The following is a 22717-nucleotide window of genomic DNA, read 5'->3' on the forward strand; positions in this document are numbered from 1 at the left end:
AACTCCTGATAACTTATAACCTACTTAGAGATCGTTTCTCACACAGGATGGATGGAGAAACGGTGTCACACTGAAGACGAGTCTTGATCGTTATCAGAAACCCACACACATTCTTTATACTTCTTCTTTTCACAGACCAACGAGGCATGGTTTCACAAAGAGTGTTTATCTTAACCCAAACACACCTTTTAGTACAGGAAACCAAGTTTTTTCAAATATTCATTAATTCATCATTATTATATATTATAGTAGAGTGGTCCATCAAAGCATGGGAAAAAATAGTTTCCGTTAACCCCAATTAGAACCCTGCATTGGGTTTAATTACATATACATACTAACATTATAGAAAATTATTCAAATACACCTTTTTTATTTTAGCTCGCTGTTTTAGTGTGGAGCAAATTTGAAGTGTCTTGTACAACCTCTAAACATGAATGCATTTGCATAGAATTTGGACCCAATTTATTTGGTAAGATATGGAAACAAATGCAGGATTCTAATCTAGAGAATCTAAAAAAAAATAAAAATTACAGTGTCCAGTATTTTTTCAAATGCAATTAAATTACAATGACCTTTTTTTTCTTCCTGAAAGTGAATTACAATTAGAATCTCAATTACTAAAGTTTAAGAACTGTTTGTAATTTCCCACAAATTTCTGTGTAATTGACATGCATTTGAATAGTAATTGTCATTTTTAATTGAATTTGCTTGTCAATTGCAATTATAAAATCTATCATTTAAATTAAATTACAATGCAAATTTAATTTTAAATTACAAATTTGACTGAATGATTTAATGATTAATTGTAAGTGCAATTAAGCCTGGTTATTAGGCCTGAAATCTGGGAAACAACAGAAAAGGACCAGGATCCAAGTCCATGATCGATCTTCCTTCATCTCCTGTAACTCTGTGATGCAGAAGATGTAAAAAAAAAACAAAAAACATTTAACTGAGAGCCAGGATTTGTCCCACAGACACTGAAGTTAAGATCCAATCACAAAAGGAGTATATACAGCAATTTCCCCCTGGGATAAATAAAGGAATTCTGATTCTGATTATTGATTTTGTATCAGGAGTGAATCTGGAAAGTATTTACAACCTCAAGTCTTTTTTTTATGATGCCACGATGTTCTTCACCTTCTCTGGGCGTTTTCGTCCATTCCTCTGCAACAGCTGCTCAAAAGCTCAGTCAGTTTGGATGGTTTTCTCGTACAATAATGCAACAACATACAACGATGCAAAAATAACTAGCAACATAATTGAAAATGTTCATGATAACATCAAGCCGGCTGCCGCTTTCTGCTTCTTTCTTTTACTGCAGTACCATACATGAAGTGTCACTTCACCATTTACATTGTGAAGAACAATTATGCAACAGAAGAAGAACCAACCTAAACTCTCAAAAGTTTGGGACCATTTCACTGAAAACTTATACTAGTTTTTTTTTAATAGAACAACATATGATTTCAATTATATTTTGTACAGTCACTGTGTTTTATGGCACTTAAAACATTTCTATATTAAGTACATTATATATTAAGAGTTGTTTTTATTTTTTAGAAATTCGGGAAAACTGTAATAAACTTTTGACCACTATCCCCACAAACTCTGTGTATGATCTCAAGTGGACCAGACAAGAAAAATACAGTTTGTGAAACGGCAATTGTAATATTTTTGTACTGATTTTGGAAAAAAATGTCTATAATTAACTAAAGTTACAGATATTAGTAACTCCAGGATTTCAAACTTTAGAAGCTGAAGACTTTTATAGTCCTCTCAAGACACCTGTAGACCAAATGTTATTGTGATTTGAGGAATTCTTTGGGTGAAATTGTAAGTGTTTTTTTTTTTTTAAATTAACTATAAATAAATAATTTCTACTGCACAACTTTAGGGGAACCGTGATGTCTCGAGTTGAACTAAACTTCATGGCTATTTTACGTATTGATTGTGTCTTTGGATTTGTAGAAATATGACAAAAACATCTTACAAAATCCTCAAAGATTGCCTGAATTATTATGCAGAAGTCAAGGAAACATCGAAGCAATCAGCAGACTCCTCTGACGAAGACTGGCAGTTGACAGTCGAAACATGTCTGTAGATAAAGGAGGATTTCCTGAGAAACAGTTGTCTAAATAAATGAAACCTTAACATATTAAGTTTTTTTAAAAAAAAAGCACAACATCAAACATCAAAAAAACAATAGAAACTCATAAAAATAACCCGGTATGTATTTCCTGTCAGTTTGGAGCGATTCCTAAAGTGAATTGTAATCACAAGCCAAGGTAAATGAAAGTGTTGCAGTTATCAGTTGTTCTTTATATACAGTATATGTTTATTTGATAGGGACAGAACAAGAAGCATTGTTACAAGTAACCGATGCCAAATTCATGGGCCATATAGCTAACAGCTAATTCGCAGACCTGGTTCCTAAGACATAAAAATACATAACACATTTACATAAATCATCACAAATAATGCAAATTACAAAACCCAATAAAATATTATACACGTCTGTTGTGTCCACAAGTTTGAGCCATTGTTTAACTTTACTTTTAAACTCGTGCAGGTCTGTTAAAGTTTTCAGATCAGCAGGTAAAGTGTTCCAGATCTGTGGCCCTTGTACTGCGAATGCTGTCTGTCCAAAAGCTCTTTTGCATCTGGCTGGTCTGCAGTCTCCACTGACAGCGCCCCTAGTGACGATCCCGTGAGCTGCACATTTTTCACTCATCCCTGTAGCGATATAGGGAGCGAGATTTTCAAAACTTAAAAGATTATGCTTCTCTTGAATTTTGCAATAGTGCCACATCATGGGCTTTTTATCAAGCACTTTTAAAGCTTGTTTGTACAGGGAGATCACACCTTTCTGAGTGGACTGATTAGCTTGGCCCCACACAGTGATACAATATTGAAGTGTGGATGAGCCGTGAAATAAGGGTTACTGAAGTCTTGTCAGAATTCGCCTTTTATTGCTGAACAAGGGAGCAGGACAATCGCACACAGTGCTCTTACACCCATCCACACTGTCAGCACATGAACTAACACACTCCTTTTCCTCCCGCCCACATTTATTAATCCTCGTTCTACTCCCGCCAACCACGAACTAACGCGAGAATGAGGACACAAACAAAAGGAAACGTCACAATCACATACATTAATTCAGGGCGGCAAACACACATGGAAACACCAAACGTGGCAACCCAGACATGGCAACACAGAACAACATTAAGGCTGGATTCACCGGCATCACATAGCCCCTTTCTAAAGGGTCAGCCGTCCTGGCGACCCCATTAGTCCACATAATCCGTTAGGTGACCAGGGCGCCTGCGGGTCCGCACAGGGCGCTCGCGCTTCTCGGGTGTCACCGCTGAGTGGGGCTCACCCGCGAGAGCGGAAATCAGTCCATCTTCTCCCTGGGCAGTCTGTGGAGCCTGTGGGTGGTATGGTGCAAGTTTGTCCCGATGCAACAACACGACTCGTCCCCTGATCGGCATGCGCACTCGGTACACCACATCATTCAGTTTGTCCATCACCTCACCTGAAACTGGCTGCTCAGTTTAGGGCAAACTCCTTTCTTCTGCGCGGGACAGTATACCCACACCTTGTCTCCCGCAGCAAACACCTGTCCCCTGCACCGTGTGTCATACGCCCTCTTTTGACGTGCACCAGCGCTGGTCTGAGCCTGGCGGGTGAAATCATGGATCTCGTGAAGACGATCCCTCAGCTGCCGATAATAATCCATTTCTTTTCCACCAGCGATCTCCGGTTCAGGTGGGGCTCCGAACACTAAATCCACCGGTGTCCGGAGCTCCCGCCCGAACATAAGGACCGCCGGTGTGCACTGACTGGACTCCTGGACTGCAGTGCAGTACGACCAGAGGATCAGCGGCAAATACCGGTCCCAGTCCCGCTGATGATGGCTGGTCGGAATAGCGAGCTGGGTAGCAAGAGTGCGGTTAAACCGCTCCACCAACCCGTCGCTTTGGGGGTGAAGAGGTGTGGTTCTGGTCTTGTGCACCCCAAGTCGCCGACAGACCTCGTTAAAGACCTGGGATTCGAAGTTTCGGCCCTGATCGCTGTGGAGCTCTGCCGGAACTCTGAAACGAGTGAACATCTCCTCAACCAGCTTCTCTGTGGTGGTGATGGCACTCTGATCCGGCACCGCATATGCCTCCGGCCACTTGGTGAAATAATCCATGGCCATGAGAACATAGCGGTGCCCGGCGTCAGTCACGGGAAACGGGCCGAGGATATCCACTCCCACTCGCTCCATCGGGGCTCCCACCAGGTACTGCTGCAGCGGTGCTCGGGAGCGCTGGGAAGGGCCCTTCCGAGCAGTGCACTTGTCACAGCAGTGGACATGCAGCTCCACATCTCTGCGACAGCCGGGCAAGTAGAACCGTCCTCAGAGATGACGAAGAGTCTTAGCGTTCCCATAATGACCCACCGCCGTTGAGTTGTGGGTCAGCCGAAGGACTTGGGGACGGAGCGCTCGGGGAACCAGCAACTGGAGGATGTCGCCTCCTCGCTCCGGAGCCTGCCACCGCCGATACAGCATCTCATTGTGACGTTCAATGCTGTTCCATTGGGAATAGTAGGACTTCAGCTCCTGATTTTGTGCCGACATGGCAGCCCACTCCGGTCGCTGTCCAGCCTCCAGCCAGCTCCTCACCGCAGCCAGTGTAGTGTCATTCTCCTGCTGCTGTCTCAGCTCTGCCGGGGACAGCGTAGCAAACTCCTCAGTAGCCTCGGCAGCAGCCACTGTCGGTGCTTGGTCCCGCTCCTCCTGGCGGTCACAGTAGCGGCACACTACTGTCACACAGGGCCGCCGGGAAAGTGCATCAGCGTTACCGTGGTTACGGTCAGCCCGATGCTGAATGTCAAAATCATAACCTTGCAGAGTCTCGAGCCACCGTGCTACCTGCCCCTCCGGCTGTTTAAAGCTCAATAGCCAGGTGAGGGAGGCGTGATCAGTCCAGAGAGTGAAATGGCTGCCCTACAGGTATGATCATAAGTGTTGCACCGCTGAGACCACCGCCAACAGCTCCCGTCGTGTTACACAATAATTCCTTTCAGCTCGGTTCAGAGCACGGCTGAAGTAAGCAACTGTGCGTTCTCCATCATCTCCTTGCTGTGCCAGGACCGCTCCAACCCCCGAATTGCTGGCGTCCGTGTCGAGGATGAAAGGTCGGCGTGGATCTGGAAAAGCCAGGACCGGAGCCTCCGTTAGAGCTGCTTTGAGTTGGTTAAATGCGGCAGCACATGCGTCATCCCATCGGTAGGCCTGACCTTTATTTGTCAGGCGGTGAAGAGGGCTGGCTATGGTCGCAAAACCTTGAATGAAACGCCAATAATAGGACGCCAGTCCCAGGAAGCTCCGCACCTCGCTGACATTTGTGGGAACAGCCCAGTCTCTGACAGTGGCGGCCTTAGCGGAGTCAGTGGCTACCCCGTCAGCGCTCACCACATGACCCAGGAACTCAGTCTCTTTAGCCAAAAGGCTGCACTTGGCTGGATTCAACCTCAGTCCGGCTTGGCAAATGGCAGTGAACACCTCCCGTAGGTTAGCCAGGGCACCCTCGTAGCTTCCAGCGTGCACCAGCAGGTCATCCAGGTAAATGACGCACCGGTCTCGGGGTACGTCAGCCAGCACCCGCTCCATCAGCCGCTCGAACGTTGCTGGTTCGTTGCAGAGCCCAAACGGCATCACCAGAAACTGCCACAGTCCCTGACCGATGGTGAAAGCCGTTTTCGGTTTAGCGTCAGGGGCCAACTCCACCTGCCAGTAACCACTCCACAGGTCGAGGGAGCTGAACCAACTGGAACCAGCAATCCAATCCAGTGCGTCATCGTCCGGGGGAGGGGATAAGAGTCTTTCTTAGTGACACTATTTAGACGTCGATAATCCACACAAAATTGCCAGTTCCCACTTTTCTTTTTAACCAGCACGGCTGGTGCTGCCCACGGGCTGTCAGACGGCTCAATCATTCCATCAGCTGCCATCTGATGGATCATGTCTGATGCTGCCTGTCGCTTGGCGAACGCTAATCTGTGATGACGTAAGCGAACAGGCGGGGCTGAACCCGTGTCAATGTGGTGCTGGACCAACCCCGTCTGTGTACAGTCCTCGTCCTTGGCAGCAAAAATGTCCACAAAGTCTTTTAGGAGGACCTCCAAATCTTGCTTTTGTAGGGGATTTAATCCATTGCAGCTGCATTGTAAAAGCTCCTGCACCGCTCTCGTTGATTCCGCGGAGGGGGAGTTGCTGCTGGAGGGGATCCTCACTGGTGCTTTTCAGGTGTTTGGCTTGGAACTGCTGACTGCCTTAATTCTCTTGGTTAAGCCCGCCTTCCTTCCACGTTGCAGCCCGATGGTCTCGCCCCCAGTGTGATGCTTGCTTTGGTGGCGTTGATCCAGGCTCCCCAGTGTGACAGTAAGTCCAGGCCGATGATGCACAGCTCCTTAATGTCAGCCAGCCAAAACTCGTGCACCACCTCTTGACCACCAACCCGGACCCGAAGCAGCTTCCTCGCCGTGAGCCCCGTCTTTTCTCCCATCACTGTCATCAGCTGGGTCTGGGTGGGGGGTCCATGCATTCGTCAGTGGTCCGCTGGTGCCCATTAAAACGCCCAGTCGCACCAGGGAGATGGTAGACCCCGTGTCTATGAGCGCCTGACAGCTCTGATCATCAAGCTGGCAGGTCAAATACAGTCCCTTGGTATGACCAAAACGTTCCACCAGCGTGCAACGGCCTTGGAGGGGTATGGTGGGCTGGGATGGCGACCCCCTCATCGGGCCATCCCGCTGTCGTTTCCCTCCAGCTGGGCTGTTCTGACTACTGTCTCTGATGAGCACTGTCCGAACCGCCGTTCTAACGCCGTAGACAGTGCGAGCAAGTTCCGTTCCTCTGCTGGGGCCAAGTCCAGAAGCACCTACTGCACCCGGCCTTCCAGTGCGAGGGCCAGATGTGTGGCGGTGTCTCCTTCGCTCCATCCGTTGTGTGCTGCAGCGATTCGAACCTGTTTGAGGTATAACTCCAGCTGGTTCGTGACGTCATATTTTGGCAACTTGACAGCAGCCTTGGGTGTGACTGTAGTGGCGGCGGGCTGAAGTGGAGATAATGACGATAGCTCAGGCTAGGCACTGGTTCTATGTTATGCACTAGGTTCACACCAGGGTGTCGGCCAGAACACCACTTAAGGCCACCGTTCCGAAGTATAATGGAGAAAAGAGCCGAGAGAGGTTTCAGGCTTAACTTCTTCTTTACTTGATTTACGTGTGTGTGTGGTTTCGATAAAGACAGAATAACAAAATACAACTACAATAATGAAGAATAACAAACGTAAAATAACTTCACCTATGTAAAGTAACAGGATCAACTTAATATAAAATATACTCACACAGATAATGTAATTCAATTGTTAGTATCACATTTCTCCTTCTCATTCACACCATTGTGAACTAACATATAAAACACAGAAATCACAGTTACTTAAACATACCAATCTTATATCAAGTTACTGCTAACCAACTTTATGTCACAATTCCGGTTTTATGAACCTTTTTAACTGCAGTAACTCACAGGCTGCCTTTATTGTGAAATACCAAGCATGTTACTACATCCTGTCACTGAATTACTTAACTGACCAGCAGCCTGATTAAACGCACTTAATTCACACTTACAACTTGGAATTACTGCTCAAACATAACCCATACTAACACTACGTTATAAGAGTACAAAGAAACATGCTCTCAATCAGACATAATACATCCAGAACGGACGCGCCAAGCCAGGTGCGCCACCGTGGACGCACCGCGCACACCGCGAGCACGCAGGCTCGTGCTTTCACTCACATTAACCAACCAAACTCACATGAACACAGGTAAACACCAACAATATGACAACTATACGAGAGGTTGGTACTCACGCTTTCATTTACGTACACGACTCCTAGTTAACTCGTCACTTTACCGCCGGAGCCCACTAATCAACTTGTCAACCACTTACTACGTAACACCCATTCTCCGAGTCTCGTGCTGATCACGTGAGTAAGTCCACCTCTCGCGTTAACAGTGGTGAAAACATCGTCAGCACACAAAAATAGAGACCTCCACAAACAACTTATTAACTTTGGAGCCTTTTCTACACGGGCTGTTGCGGTTCGGGGCTGGAGCTCTGTCGTTCCGCAGGTTTCTGGTCTCGAACCGTAGTGGGCCTTAGTGACTCAGGGTGGTGTGGCCCCTTGTCGCTGGAGCCGTCGGGGAGACATGGGGTTCTCCACTTCTCCGCGACCCAGGCTGCTCTCTCTCGGCGGCGGCGGGGATCTTCCAGCAGTTCTGCTGGACTTCCGTCACGTTCCGTCATCCCACTTCTGACACCAATGTAGTGTGGATGAGCCGTGAAGTAAGCGTTACTGAAGTCTTCTCAGAATTCGCCTTTTATTGCTGAACAAGGGAGCAGGAGAATCGCACACAGTGCTCTTACACCCATCCACACTGTCAGCACATGAACTAACACACTCCTTTTCCTCCCGCCCACACTGATTAATCCTCGTTCTACTCCCGCCAACCACGAACTAACACGAGAGTGAGGACACAAACAAAAGGAAACGTCACAATCACATACATTAATTCAGGGCGGCAAACACACACGGAAACACCCAACGTGGCAACCCAGACATGGCAACACAGAACAACACTAAGGCTGGATTCACAATATGAAAAGTGAGACAAGATCATTGCGTGAAAGTACAACTTGGCTGCACTGATTAGACGAAAACAATTCAAATGAATCCAAATAGTCTTAGTTATTTTCTTTACATGAGCTCCAAGCTTAAGATGGGAGTCCACCACAACTCCAATATATTTGAATTCATCTACTCTTTCAATATTTTTATTATTTATTTGTATCTGAAAGCTGTCCATGTCCCGGACTCTGTCCGTGTCAAACTCAAGGTGCGGGGGCCAAATCCAGTCCTTCAGACCATTCGATCTGGCCCGCAGGAGAAAGTGAAAATGACAGGGAAAACATGAATCATTGTGTAAATTACCAAATAATTCAATTGTAAATTGTTGTTGAAAGAACTATAACTCTTCCCAAAATCCTGCAATTTTACTCAAATTATTTCACAAAATCTCCCTGAATTAAATAAAAATAAATATCAAAGGACCAAGGATCAAAGGACCAAGGATCAAGGTATCTGTCACTTATTGCTAAGATATTGTTGATGCCTTCCCTACTTTGTCTAATTTATAACTGGAAGTGCAAACTTAGGCACATTAATGTTGAAATAGTTTGTTCTCCCGCCTAAAACCTGTGGCCCACTTGTGGTCGAACTGGTCCGTATTTGGCCCCTGAACTAAAATGAGTTTTACACTCCTGCTCTATGTGAAAGCAGCCTATAAACTGTAGTAGACATCTTTGTGTTTGCTTACTGTATGTGATCTTTCTGTGGGAGAGACAACAGCCCCAATGATTTCAATGAATGATTCATCAGATGGTTTTTATGGTGTCGGACTTCAGTTCATCATCATCAACGACTCATCTAGTTTTCCAATTCTCTGCTGTGCTGCAAAGGTTAAACCACAACAACAAAACTTTCACTGGCTGCTGATGTACGGTATTTCTCATTGAAGTATTTCCCAAACTTTTGTGACTTTTCTCACTGTGAGAAGAGTTGAAACTTTGTGGGGGGGTTTCAGCTTGTTTGGAATTATTTTGTTTGTTTGTTTTTTTGTATTAGATGTTTTGTTTTGCATAATTTTATCTCATTTAATGTGTTTTGGAGTAGTTTTGTGTATATTTGTTGTCATTGTGCATCATTTTCATTCATTTAATGTGTTTCAGAGTCCTTTTTTGTTCATTTTTGTTGCGATTTTGTAAAATCTTTTCTCATTTAATATGTTTTGGAGCTGTTTCGGGTATTTTTGTTGTCATTTTGTATAATTTTCTTTCATTAATTGTGTTTTGAAGTCATTTTGGGTGCTTCTGTTGTCATTTTGTATGTTTTTCTCTAATTGTATGTATCTTTGTTCTCATCTTGCATATGTTTTTGAAGCCATTTTATATATTTTTAATTTTCCTTTTGAGTATTTTTCTGTCATTTTGTGTGTTTTTGGAGTCATTTTGTGCGTGTACCTCGTGTTTCCCACGGTGTGATGGATAAAAGCAATGTATCAAAGCCACAAAATAAAGGATAGGGTGTATTGTTTTGCTGTGGAATGAAAGAAGAGAGACACCCCAACTGGGTTGCTGCGACAGAATGCATGATGGGTAATGATGAGTGGGCGTGCACACCGTATGTATATATATATATATACACACATTTTTATACTTGCTTTTATTCTTTAAAGCGTTTTCAGTGTCTATGATAAAGTGCTATATAAAATCCAATGCATTATCTATAATAAATGCTAGATGTCTCACGGCGGAGTCTCTGACGTCATCACCGGCGGCCATCTTAGCACAGGCAACTCTCTGATGGAGTCTGTGGTGCCTGAGTATGGTAAGTATCCTTACCATGTAATAACTATTATTTATTATTGTTGATTTAACTATGTTTTTGTGTTATTTCTTATCTCTGTCCTCCATGTTTATACCTCCACAGTAGTCTAGTTCTCTCTTGAGGGATTTACACATATAGGGAAATCTTGTACCTATTTTTTTTTATTGCAAATGAATGTCACATTTATAAAACATTAAAAATGTGAAATTGTTTCATCATATTAGTAATAATATTCCTATTATAAAACTACACATATATCTCATGTTGCCATTCTGTATGCTGAGTTTTAGCAGCTCATATATATTGATTTGACATAAATACCTTGTATATGTGGGTATATTCATTGCACCTATCTCAAGTCCAATGGGGAAATAAGTAGGTGATCCCAAACTTTTGACCCGAAGTGCAACGTAGTTATCCATAACTGCAGTGTTATAACTACACCTCTGAATTTTATAACAAACCAAACTGTTTGAAAATCGGTTGAAAATTGAGCAAGTTATGGTTATTATAACGTGCATGCACCGCTACTACTCAATGTTATGAGTCAGAGAGCTGACTGTGGCAAGATGGCCGCCAGTGCGGACAAGATTGTCCTTTCGCGGGCCTAAGCCCGTCGGATTTTCTCAACGCATGCGCGTGGTCGACGTCACTTCCTCCTCTCTCCTTTTCCTATCCACTTTTCCTTAAACCCCGGAAGCGTGGCGGCCATGATAAGAAGCGTCCGAATTCTCTAAAAGCTAAGGAAAGTAGGATTAAAGCTTCCTACATAACCTCCTTTATCTTAGGAAACACCGATTTATCCTTTAGTAAAGACAACATTTAAAAAAAGGACCCGCTCGTCCGAACATTCACCGAAACCCACGATGACTGAAAAGGGACGTAGAGCATGTAAGATACCAATGCAATAATGTGCCTTGAACAACTTTAGATAATCTAAAACCCATATCTGAACTATGAATGTTATGTGGATGTTGTAAAGTAAACTTTTTATGCAGCGTATTCTCAGTTTGCGTTCGTTGTTTATTCACGTGGTAGCTGTTGACAATACCGTAATCAGTGTTTCTCAAATGGCACTGCAGGGGGTGCATGAGAGAGAGGGGAAAAGGAAGAAATAACGTGTCAGTCTTGGTCCTACACCTAGCGTGAGATGACATACAAGAAATGATACATACTATAGAAATAAATCTATTCAGGAGACACAAAATCAGGGGTTTTCAACCTTGGGGTCGGCACCCCATGTGGGGTCGCCTGAATTTTCTGGAAAAATTTAACTAGATTTTTTAAATCTTTTGATAATTATTATTTTTTTTTAAAAAAAAACGCACAATCTTAAACAGATGTATGTCTATACGTTTATTTTGTGAAATATAAATGTAATTAAACTAAAATACAGTAAAAAGAATAAAGAATATATATACACACATACTGTATGAGCTCAAACATGATCAAAAATCAATTCTAGAAAAAAAATGTTTTTGGGGTTGCCAGAAATTCTTGATATCAAAATGAGGTCAAGATCCAAAAAAAAAAAGTATGGGAACCACTGCACTAAATACTGTTTCTTTCCACTTATTTACAAAATGAGATAATTTTAAATGTGTCTTATCACTCGCTCATTCCATCATTATGCTCCATGGTTGTTTTTGAATAGTAAATAGTTTTCTAAGCAAAATGTTGTCATTGGACTAAAGGGGGTACTTAGATTCAGAAATAAGAGAAAGGGGTACTCAAAAAAATTGAGAACCACTGCCATAAATAACGTGACATTTTCATTCAGTCACAGACGCTGAAACCCTTGCGTTGATTAAGGCCAGGGTTAAACTGAACACACTCTTCGGGAGGAAGAGGAATTCGGCAAAGCTTGGCTGGGAGTAAGTATAATTGTTGTGAAAAGCCGTTTCATTATTATATATAATATTATCAGGGGTCACCAACCTTTCTTAAACTGTGAACTACATCATAGGTCCTGTATAGTCCAAAGGGCTAACAGTTAGAAGCACAATTCTTAATTACTACATTTTCATGGTTTCACTTTAATTAGAAGGTAAGCTAATAATGAGGGCTAGCAGTAACTTAAAAAGTTAGGAAATCTTAAGGTTTCAACACAAAAAGCTTTATTTGTTCTGTTTTATGCAGTTGTTTCATTTTCATTAAATTTGGGAGAAAATCCACCTTGCGCTTTTTGAAAATACATCTTAAATAAATAATATACTGTATAACATAAATCACCACTTAAAACATCTGTCACAATGTCTTAGTGGAAATAAACATTTAAAAAAGATGCCTAATTTAAAACTAAAACTTTATGAGAATTCTTGAAAGTAAATCAGATTTTAGGAGGCCCTTCACATGGTCCATGTGGGCTCCTTGGTGTCCACGGGCTCCGTGTTGCTGATCCCTATATTACATTATATTCTATTCTATTATATTATATGTTGAATGAAGCTAATTCTCTCCCACAGGCAGGTGGTGAAGGAGATGGGGCTGGAGGGCCAGGTCACTGCCATGCAGGCTTCAAAAAAATGGGACAATTTAAAAACTAAATACAAGGTAGGTCAAAGCACATGGCTGGACACTGTGGTGGGCGAGTGTTTATCCCCCACCTCTAAAGTGTGGAAGGGGGATACACTGTAGGTTTGAGCTCCGTCCGTCTATGCATCCGAGTTAAAGGGGACAGATTTTATCAACAACTGTTTAAGATACAATAACCAACTTTGGTGTGTGGCTTCAGGGTATCAGTACCTTGATAGAGTTAGAAAATGAGAAGTGCGTAATTATTTTTTCCGGAGTTATTGCCTTTGTACCATTTTTCTTTACTCTGTTCAAGGTATCTTCAAAGGGGACATCTTTTCTTAGAATCGTTTAAGATATGATAACCAAATTCGGTGTGTGGCTTCAGGGTAGCAATACCTTGATAGAGTTCGAAAATGAGAAGTGCGCAAATATTTTATAGGAGTTTTTGTCCTTGTGCCATTTTTTTTCCTCTGTTCGTGGTATCTTCAAAGGAGACAGCTTTTCTTATGAATGAATGCTTTTATTTCTATTTAATAAACAAAAACAAACTTAAAAACATGTTTTTACAACAGAATTTATCAAAAAAGCAATAGAAAAAGCAATAGGCTGCAGCTCCAAGGCTTATTTTTGTCTATCCTGTACCATCATAGGATTAACTAAATCATTCACAATAAAACATCAGTACTAGTACATCGTTACAAAACATATAATAGGTTAAAGGTGCAGTCCGTGACTTTCAGATCCCTCCCTCCCCGCTGCTCTCTTGCCCTGCCTCTAAACTTTCCATAGTCCCTCCCTCAGAGGAGCTAACAAGCTAACGTTAGTCCGACAGCAACATCACAGTAATATAACATGCTCTGTTACAGTAAAAGCATGTTACTGCAGAGCTTCTGTCTCTCTATGTGCACACACAGCAGCAGCAACAACAGTATCACTTACAGCAGCCCACACGGAGGCTGCTGTGCGCACATGAACAACACATGCACTACAGAGTTGTAGCGTCATAATTACAAATCAAACATAAGCAGCAGTAATTACCTTTCAAGCAGAAGAGTCAACAATTCCATCTTCTACTCCTACTAAAAAGACGGCGTACCCCCTGCTATGTGATCACGTCCCCCTAGGTGTACGCGTACCCCTGGTTGGGAATTACTGACATAAGGCATCACAATTGAAAAGTACAGCAAATGAAGGCAGTTCTTATTCAGTAGTCCTCTTGTTTTGTAAAGAATAAAGATAGACTTGGTTATCTTTTAGTTTTACATGTTTTATGTGAGACTTCCAACAAACTTTATCGTCGATTATTAATTCCAAGAACTTGGAACTTCTTACAAACCGTTTAAGATAGTTAGTAATTTGATATTCTGATATGATAATATTTTCATATGTATACATGTAAGTTCTTAGATTGAGGACATTTCGGAAAAGGTTGTGAGTTATAATGACAACCAGTCTTCTTCTTCTTCTTCTTCTTCTTCTTCTTCTTCTTCTTCTTCTTCTTCTTCTTCTTCTTCTTCTTCTTCTTTCTTCTTCTTCTTCTTCTTCTTCTTCTTCTTCTTCTTCTTCTTCTTCTTCTTCTTCTTCTTCTTCTTCTTCTTCTTCTTCTTCTTCTTCTTCTTCTTCTCATTACTTTTACATTTAAAACAGTGTCATGTTGTTAGTCTCATTGCAGTTGTATGTGCATATTATGTATGTAACTACATATTTGTGGGAAAAGTAATTATGACGAGACACAATGTTTATTAATAATACATTTATTGTTAATATGCTTTCAATCAAAGTGATGTACAAACTTGGTGTGGCCGTACCACATGACCATTTGACCTTATATTTAGGGACGCGACCAGCTCAGATGAGGGGAAATAAATAATAAATAAGTATTAGTGCAATCATTTTTTGGCTGCTGCCAAGAAATTGACAGACGTGTAAAGAATACTGATATATCTTACTCAAGTAGGAATACGCTGTTGTGTTAGATCAGTTTGAATTAGCTGAACAAGCTAATATTTTAGTTATTTTTTATTATGTTTATTTCTTTTGTAATATGATTACGATTGGATTTGGTGATTTGATATAAAAAAAAGTCATAGTGATACATTTGTTTTGGTTACTTTAATGAAGGGATACCGACACATAAGTATGAAATAGCCACAAAGTGAGGAAAATTAAAAAGATTCATGAAAAATCGCAATAATCGTTAATATTGTGATAATCGTTGATTAATCTAATCGTACGACCCTGAATCGTGATGTCCCTTAGATGGCACACCCCTATAAGTATGTTTTAAAAGAAGTAAAGTATTTCATTACATTTCTACACCCAACCGTTACTGTTTAAAAATGATTAACAGACATTGTGAAACTACAAAAAATTAAATTACCAGACAACAATCAAATGCGTCACATCATAGCCGACCAACCAGATTAAACAAAACACGGCACCAAAATAGCATTGAATGCTGGGTATTTTCTCAGTTTTCGAGTTCATAAATGTAGCTATACTTAGAGCCTACAATTTATTTTTTTATTTTTAAAAGAATTGTACACTTTAACAAATCGTTGATTTTTTACAGATGCCTTTATGGAAAAAAAATTACGTTTTAATTGTGCAAAATTTTATCTTGTCCTTATACATGAGATGTTTACTGTACGCAAGGGAACCGTGGCAAGATTTATTGCCAAAAATAAACATGGGTGGTGAAAGTAACAAGTAACTTAGTGACACAAAAAAGTCTCAAAATATTAAAACCTATATTTTCATTGATAAATAGGGGTGTGTATTGCCTGGCATCTGGCATATCCCGATACATAGGTAACGATTCGGTACAATATGTCCCGATATTAAAGTTTAAGGCAATTTTTGCAATTTGTTTTATATATGACTTAAGAAAAAACTATTTTGTAAATGTGTACACCTTCATGAGAACATTATGTATGAAATATATTTTATTGGAATATTTTACACTCAAAACATTGGCTTTGGCGTGCCATGTGCCAACAACTTAAAAATAAAAAAATAACATACAATCTGCCTGTCGCTTTTAAGCCAACTTTGACTTCAGTGCAATATGACTGAGGTATGAGCCTAGAACAACAAATAAATGCAGAAAGTTAGATTTTATTGAAAAATTACAAGCTGGTCAACATACCCAGGTTTCAGAGCACTTCTTTGTGCAGTTACAATGTCTCCTGCAGTGGAAAATACTTTCCTGATTAAATAAAGGTTAAAGAAAAATGCCCCAAAAACAATATATATATATATATATATATATATATATATATATATATATATATATATATATATATATATATATATATATTATTATTATTATTATTTTTTCACCTCTTAATTAAAAAAATCAATGATCCGAGAAACGTGACGTAATATCGCGATATATCGCTGATCTAGGACTAGTCGCGTTAGATGTCACGATACAACTTTTTCATTTCCGTTTGCGATACCGATATAGCAGCTTTTAGTATTGGTCGATACCAATCCGACATGATATCAGCACAAATCATACAGTACATACTTTTATGACTTATTTTGTAATGTGGAATGTTAGAAAAGGTTTGATCAAATGATGTTACTCAAACAGAGAACAATAGTCAGCAACAGTAGGTATGACAAAAACTGACCTATTTATTATTAACCAATTGGTTACATACATTTTAACCTTCAACATAATATTTACAGTATTCCATAATTTGATAAATATAACCTAATTTCGATTTTAGATGCAGTCCGATGAAATCCAATATTTTTTTTATAGTTTTAGAATTTTCTGGCTGATATCGGACCGATATCCAAAATCAATATCAGATCGGGACACCCTACCCTTTATTGGGTTACTTATTAAGGGGATAAAGGCTAAGTAAGTGTGATTAATTGTAACTGAACTTCAGTAATTGAGAGCATGCTGTAATTGTAATTGACTTTCTGAGGATGAAAAAATTGTTGTAATTTAAATGTAATTTGACAAAAAAAATATTTTGTGTGTATGTGCGCATGTGTGTGTGACATTCTTCTCTGCGTGGGTGTAACCAGGAGCTGAGGAACCCCCTCAGCAGATCGTACACAGACAACGTTGAGGCCACTGCAGCCAACTGGCCCTGGTTTGATGTCATGCATGAGGTTCTGGGGGATGGGCCTATCATTCAGCTTCCCACCTTGGTTTCCTCATGCCCGATGCCAAAGGTAGAGCAGATTGAGCCTTCATCATCCTCCCTCCAGCCTGCCACTGATGATGAGGAGTCTCAGCCCCCCACCAAAAGGAAGCGGGTGGGGCCCCTGTTGACGTTCTTGAGGGAGCAGGCCAAAAAAGATGATGCGTTCAATGCTGCTCTCCTGGAGCAGAATGAGCGCTTCTTGAGTCTGCTGGGTGAGCTAGTGAAAAACAATAAAAAAGAGAGTTAATTTACACATGAAACTTTACCCGTTGTGTTTATTGAACAGATGACAACTCACAAAGTACAAATACTTTGTTAATGTACTGAAGTTGTTTTTTCTGGTGTCTATACTTTACTTCAGTAGCCTATTTATTTTTTTGGTGACTTTTTACTTTTACTCCTCTCTTTTTTAATCAAATATCTGTACTTTCTACTCCTTGCATTTTAAAAATTAGCCCGTTACTTTTAGGACCTTCAAAGATGACGTCACAACGTAAAAAAGATGGGAACCAACAACTGCAAAGCAGGAAAAGAAGCTAGTGCTAGTCAACATGCTAACATAGAGGAGTTTGAGCTTTTTTCTGTTCGGCAGGTCCTTTAGTTTTATGGTTAACATTTACAAGTTTAAAAAAATGTTAAACTCAAAGCTGCTCTGGATTTTATTGAGCATTTGCTCTGCATTTAATCCACTGCAAATCCCTACTGTACAAAATGCCAATGGAAAAAAATCCCAATAGACAAAATGTTTTCTGTTGTGAAATTCCGAATTATAACCCGAAACTGTAATAATAATAATAATAATGTAATAAAAATATTACATTATGGAAGTCTGGGCCTCCCTACTGAGGATGCTGCCCCCGCGACCCGGAAATGGCTAAGCGGGAGAAGATGGATGGATGGAAATATTATTCACATATTAATTGATGTGACTGATTGTTTTTTTGGCAATTTTTTCAATAAGAGGAGTTGGGATTTTGTGTAGTTCCTTTTTGCACTAATGTTTTTTTTTTTAATGTTTGATACGATGCTCTGTGGATATTAAAGATTTCTTAGGATGTGGGATATCTTCAGTAATGCTCCTGTACCCAGAATAACATAGCAAAGGTTTTAATAACATTAAATCAAATGTAAATATGTATTTATATCATCCATCCATCAGTTTTCTATTCCCTCATTGTGTAAAGAAGCACTAGAATAAACACCATCAGTGTTAACAAATAAACCTTCAAAGAGCTGTCTGACCCCTTAATGGCCTACGTCATGAGTGACGTAGCTGGAGGCAAACAGGAAACGCTCCTGGCTAAAGACTGTGGAGGCTAGTAATGTTACAGCTTTAGAATGGCGTCTTGTTGTGTGTTTAGGTGCCAGAATAGGAGGAATAACTGGACGTAAATGAAAGCTTTATATGATTCCAGAGGACTGGTTTTGCCTTCAGGCTAAGCCCCACCCAACAAAAAACGTCACAATGTTTACAAACAATCAAAGGGTCTATAGTTGAGCAACTTTGCCCTCTAGTGGGCTGTAGGGGAAGTGATCCCTCAATCTGTTTTTCAAAATTTCATCATGACTGAATGTATTTAATTTAAGCACAAACGCAGCAAAGAATGTCTTCAGAATTAGGACAAAAAAGAAGTTGAGGATTATTTAATCCTATATTGTCTCTTACCAAAAACACAATTATTTTAAACATATTTCTAATTGAAGTTGATGATACAAAATATCCATTTAATCAATGTTTGTGGAGCACTTTTCATATAATTAATAAAATATACTATGTCAAAAAGTGCTTCACAGTAAATAGTATACAAACAATGTAAAACACACAATGTTTTTGGTCAAAAAATGTGACCTCAGTTGAACAACAGTCCTCATTCCTGACTTAATGGGAAATCCTGGAATTTCAAATAATACATCAGATTTGAGAATGGAATAAAACGTATTTTTCATGCTGACATAAAAGGAAATAATTCATACGATGAGAAAGAGTAAGTAATGTTTTGTCAAGATATAGTTATTATTATTATTATTATTATTATTAATAACCATACGTCATCAATCGTAGGAACATGTTAAGTATTATAGGCAAGTCAAGGCTAATTTATTTGTAGCCTATAGCAGATTTCACTTCATCACAAGGCAACTGAATGTGCTATACATGATTAAAAATGCAACAATTAGACAAAAGTGACTAAAATAATGCAATCATAAAAAACAGACCACGTGTAAAATTTACCAGTTGAACAGTAATAATAATAATATAATAATAATGTTGTGCAAAATGATATCAATAGAAATATTGAGATGGAGAAAAAGATAATGTGAGTATGTATGCAATATTTATTGTTTTGTTTTGCGTGACTATTTGTTTAACACTATTGTTGCTATTATTCCTACTATTAGTATAATTGCTGCTGTTTTTATTGTCAGGTTTCTTTTGTTTTATTTCATCCCTGACCCTGTTTTTTCTTTGTTGTTGCTTTTTGTTTGTTTTCTGTTTTTTTATGCACATAACTTATGACTGTACCAAATATGGAAAACATTTTTCTTTGAGTGCCAACATGTCTAATGAAAAGAGTTTGGGGAGAAAATAAATAGATAATGTGTTCAATCCCCCTCATTGAGTGGATGAGATAATGAAGATTGCAGTCGGCCTATTATGGTTTAGCACTTATTCTACTTTAAGGTAAAGTAATGTTTAGAAGAAAAAAATATGTGTAAGTGGTTATTTTAGCTCCAAAGAAGCTGGAAATAACAAAGATGATACTATTTCCTTGTTTCTCAGTAGAATATTTGCAGTGGGGAAAGTAATGGGTAACAAGAACTCACATTACTGTAATTGAGTTGCTATTATGGGTAGTTGTACTTTTTTTTAAAGAATATTTCTAAATCAGTATTTTTACTTGTACTTAAGCCCATTTTAAAAGAAGTAAAGTAATTAATTACATTTCTACACCCAGTTGTTCCTGAGTAAATTAATGCTTTTTTTTGGTTTTTTTTTTTAAAAAAATGCTTGACGAACATTGTGAAACTACAATAATAGAAATGACCAGACAACAATAAAATGCATCAAATCATAGCCAACCAATCAGATTAAACATTATGCACCGCGACAAAACAGCATTGAATGAATATTTTCTCACTTTTAGAGTTTGTAAATGTGGCTATATTTAGAGCCTGAGAATTTATTTTATTTTTAATTGAATTCATTGGTGTTATTTTATTTGAAAAAAGAATTGTACATTTTGACTAACTTTTTTAGATGCCTTTGTGGGAAAAAAAAACAAGTTCCAACTGTGCAAGATTTGGTCTCTTCCTTTTTAAGTCTATACATGAGATGTTTACTGTATGTAAGGGAACCGTGACAAGATTTATTACCAAAAACAAACGTGAGGGGGGTGAAAGTTAATAGTAACTTTGAGAACTATTTAATTGAGCTACTTTTTTACTTGTACTTGACTATTTTATGCATGACTTACTTGCAATACTTCAAGATACATCAGTAATTTTTACACCTCTGAGTATATGACGAAGTTTTCCAGTAAAACCAGTGGGGTGGCCCCCTCCCTCCCTCCCTCCCTCCCTCCCATATTTCCGCCCCTGTATCTGGTGTCGCGTCTGAAGTTTGTTTAAGCTGAGAACGCCCCTGCAGGCGTTCAGGCCTCTGATTGGTCCGTTGTGCCGTTGTGGGCGGGCTTATGAAGCCGCAGGCAGCGTGGACTCAAAGTCAGGACAGACGCACGGAGCAGCGGCTGCTGCACCACAGACAGATACAGACAGACTATAGAAACACTATAGGCCTGATACAGACATGACAGTCACTCCGCTCCGTTTCTAAACACGGACACAAGCGGCGTGGGTTGAGCTTCGGCTGTCCTCGGAGGTCCTCGGCTGTTTCCGACCATGAGCTGCACAGGTGTGCACCGGGGCTGATCGACGCGGTGCGGACAGACTATGGAGCAGGAGAAGGACCACGAACAGAGTCTGTCCTCAGGCTCTGAGACTCTGTCCGAGCAGGAGGAAGAGGAGGAGGAGGTCAGGTCCGTTCTGGAGGGACATGTCTGTGGGGACAGACCCAGACACGGACAGGACGAGCCCGGAGAGGAGGAAGAGGATGAGAAGGTAAACACAAACATCTAATGCAGGTCGTGGAAGTTCACGAGGAGGAAAAACCTCTGCCAAAGCTAACAAAAACACAATTTTGACAATATCTAGCTTTCTGCCAATTTTCTACATGAGTTGAGGGCCACAAAACATGTCTGATTCGAGGGCCACGTTTTTAGGCTTAACGTCAGCATTTATAGAATAAGGACCAATATATGAGCATTAATACAGGAAAAAGCAAAGGGCTTTGCTTGTTTTTTTGAATATTTTCTTTTCATTTTAGTATATCATTTGTGTGTCGTTTTGCATTGGTTATTAGCATTTCTGTTGATTTTTATTTTTTGTGTGCTTTTGTTTCTATTTTGGGTTTTTGGAGTCCAGTTGCAAGTTTTTGTTGCGAATTTGTGTGTTTATTAAGTCATTTGGTGTATGTGACTTTGGGGGCCGCAAGTTGCCCATATTCGTTCTGAAATTACAAAATGATCACATTAAAAAGGGACATATCATGCTAAATCCACTTTTTTTAGCCCGTAAATGCATTTTGATGTATATTTAGATTGTTTAGAAGTACAGAAAAGTTCAAATTAATTTCTTCAGGTGCTCCGTTGATATCTTTATATTCTGTTTTGGTCATATTTTTCAATCTGTTTCGATTTTTTGATTCTCTATTACGTTTTTTGAACTATTACGTCACAGTATTTGCAGCGGAACTGCCAACTTAGGACATCGACTCCAGGCCCAACACTTAGAACAATCCGACATTTTTATTTCTCGCTTTTATTTTGTAGTCCACGCTCAAGGATGCCGAAGTTAAGAGAAATCAAAATGTTGGGTTGTTGGATGTAGAAACCCACACGCTTCATTACACCGTCTCCCAGCATCAGAACCTTTTCAAAGTGCCTGGTTGAGTTTTATTTTTTATGGAAATGTACCCACATCTGTGGGTAAGGTCATTTTTGTGTGCGTGAAGCACTTCAAGGATGACTGCTTCTGCAACCTCCGCCAGTATAAAGAAGGATTTGCAGAAAGACTTTGTCTGATTGAGGGTTCAATTCCTTCTATCTTTGGAGACGACGAACAGAGCACTTCGGTAAGCTGTAAATAACGCTAAAAAGTGTGATGATAAGACGTCCCTGTCATTGTTTTGTTAGCATTAGTAGTTGCACCGTCTTCATATGTTAGCGCTGTGTGCTCGTTTTAGATCCTTGATGATATGGCCTACGTGGTTTAATTTAAGTCTAAAGTTTTCATTAGTCATTTCATTTTGCCGTTTTTGTCTCCGAAAAGACTGTATTAAAATGCATTTCGTGACGTTAGCTCGGCGCTAGCGTTAGCTCGGCGCTAGCGTTAGCTCGGTGCTTGTGTTAGCTCACTTGTTAGGGTTCTGCAGGTTCATCATCTTCATTTTCATCTCGCTCCGCCGGG

At 40.2% G+C, this 22717-nt stretch overlaps 2 protein-coding genes across 5 annotated transcripts in view; both read left to right on the forward strand.

Annotated features, from left to right (window-relative positions):
- Nucleotides 1–11162: 11162 nt before the first annotated feature.
- Nucleotides 11163–17746, forward strand: LOC114473529 (uncharacterized). The gene is made up of 5 exons (XM_028463209.1): nucleotides 11163–11396; nucleotides 12286–12379; nucleotides 12971–13058; nucleotides 17070–17403; nucleotides 17661–17746. Exons 1-5 carry the CDS (start codon nucleotides 11372–11374, stop codon nucleotides 17729–17731), a joined length of 612 nt encoding a protein of 203 aa, XP_028319010.1. The 5' UTR covers nucleotides 11163–11371; the 3' UTR covers nucleotides 17732–17746.
- Nucleotides 17747–20914: 3168 nt separating this feature from the next.
- The window catches only part of mast4 (microtubule associated serine/threonine kinase family member 4), a 172802-nt gene continuing 170999 nt past the window's right edge, over nucleotides 20915–22717 (forward strand). For all 4 annotated transcript variants that reach the window (XM_028463618.1, XM_028463619.1, XM_028463620.1 and 1 more), the window contains exon 1: nucleotides 20915–21310. In XM_028463618.1, coding sequence (XP_028319419.1) covers nucleotides 21143–21310 — 168 coding nt within the window. In that variant the 5' untranslated portion in view covers nucleotides 20915–21142. The remainder of the gene's footprint in view (nucleotides 21311–22717) is intronic.

The sequence above is a fragment of the Gouania willdenowi genome, chromosome 12 (assembly GCF_900634775.1).
Source record: "Gouania willdenowi chromosome 12, fGouWil2.1, whole genome shotgun sequence".
Lineage (NCBI taxonomy): Eukaryota > Metazoa > Chordata > Actinopteri > Blenniiformes > Gobiesocidae > Gouania > Gouania willdenowi.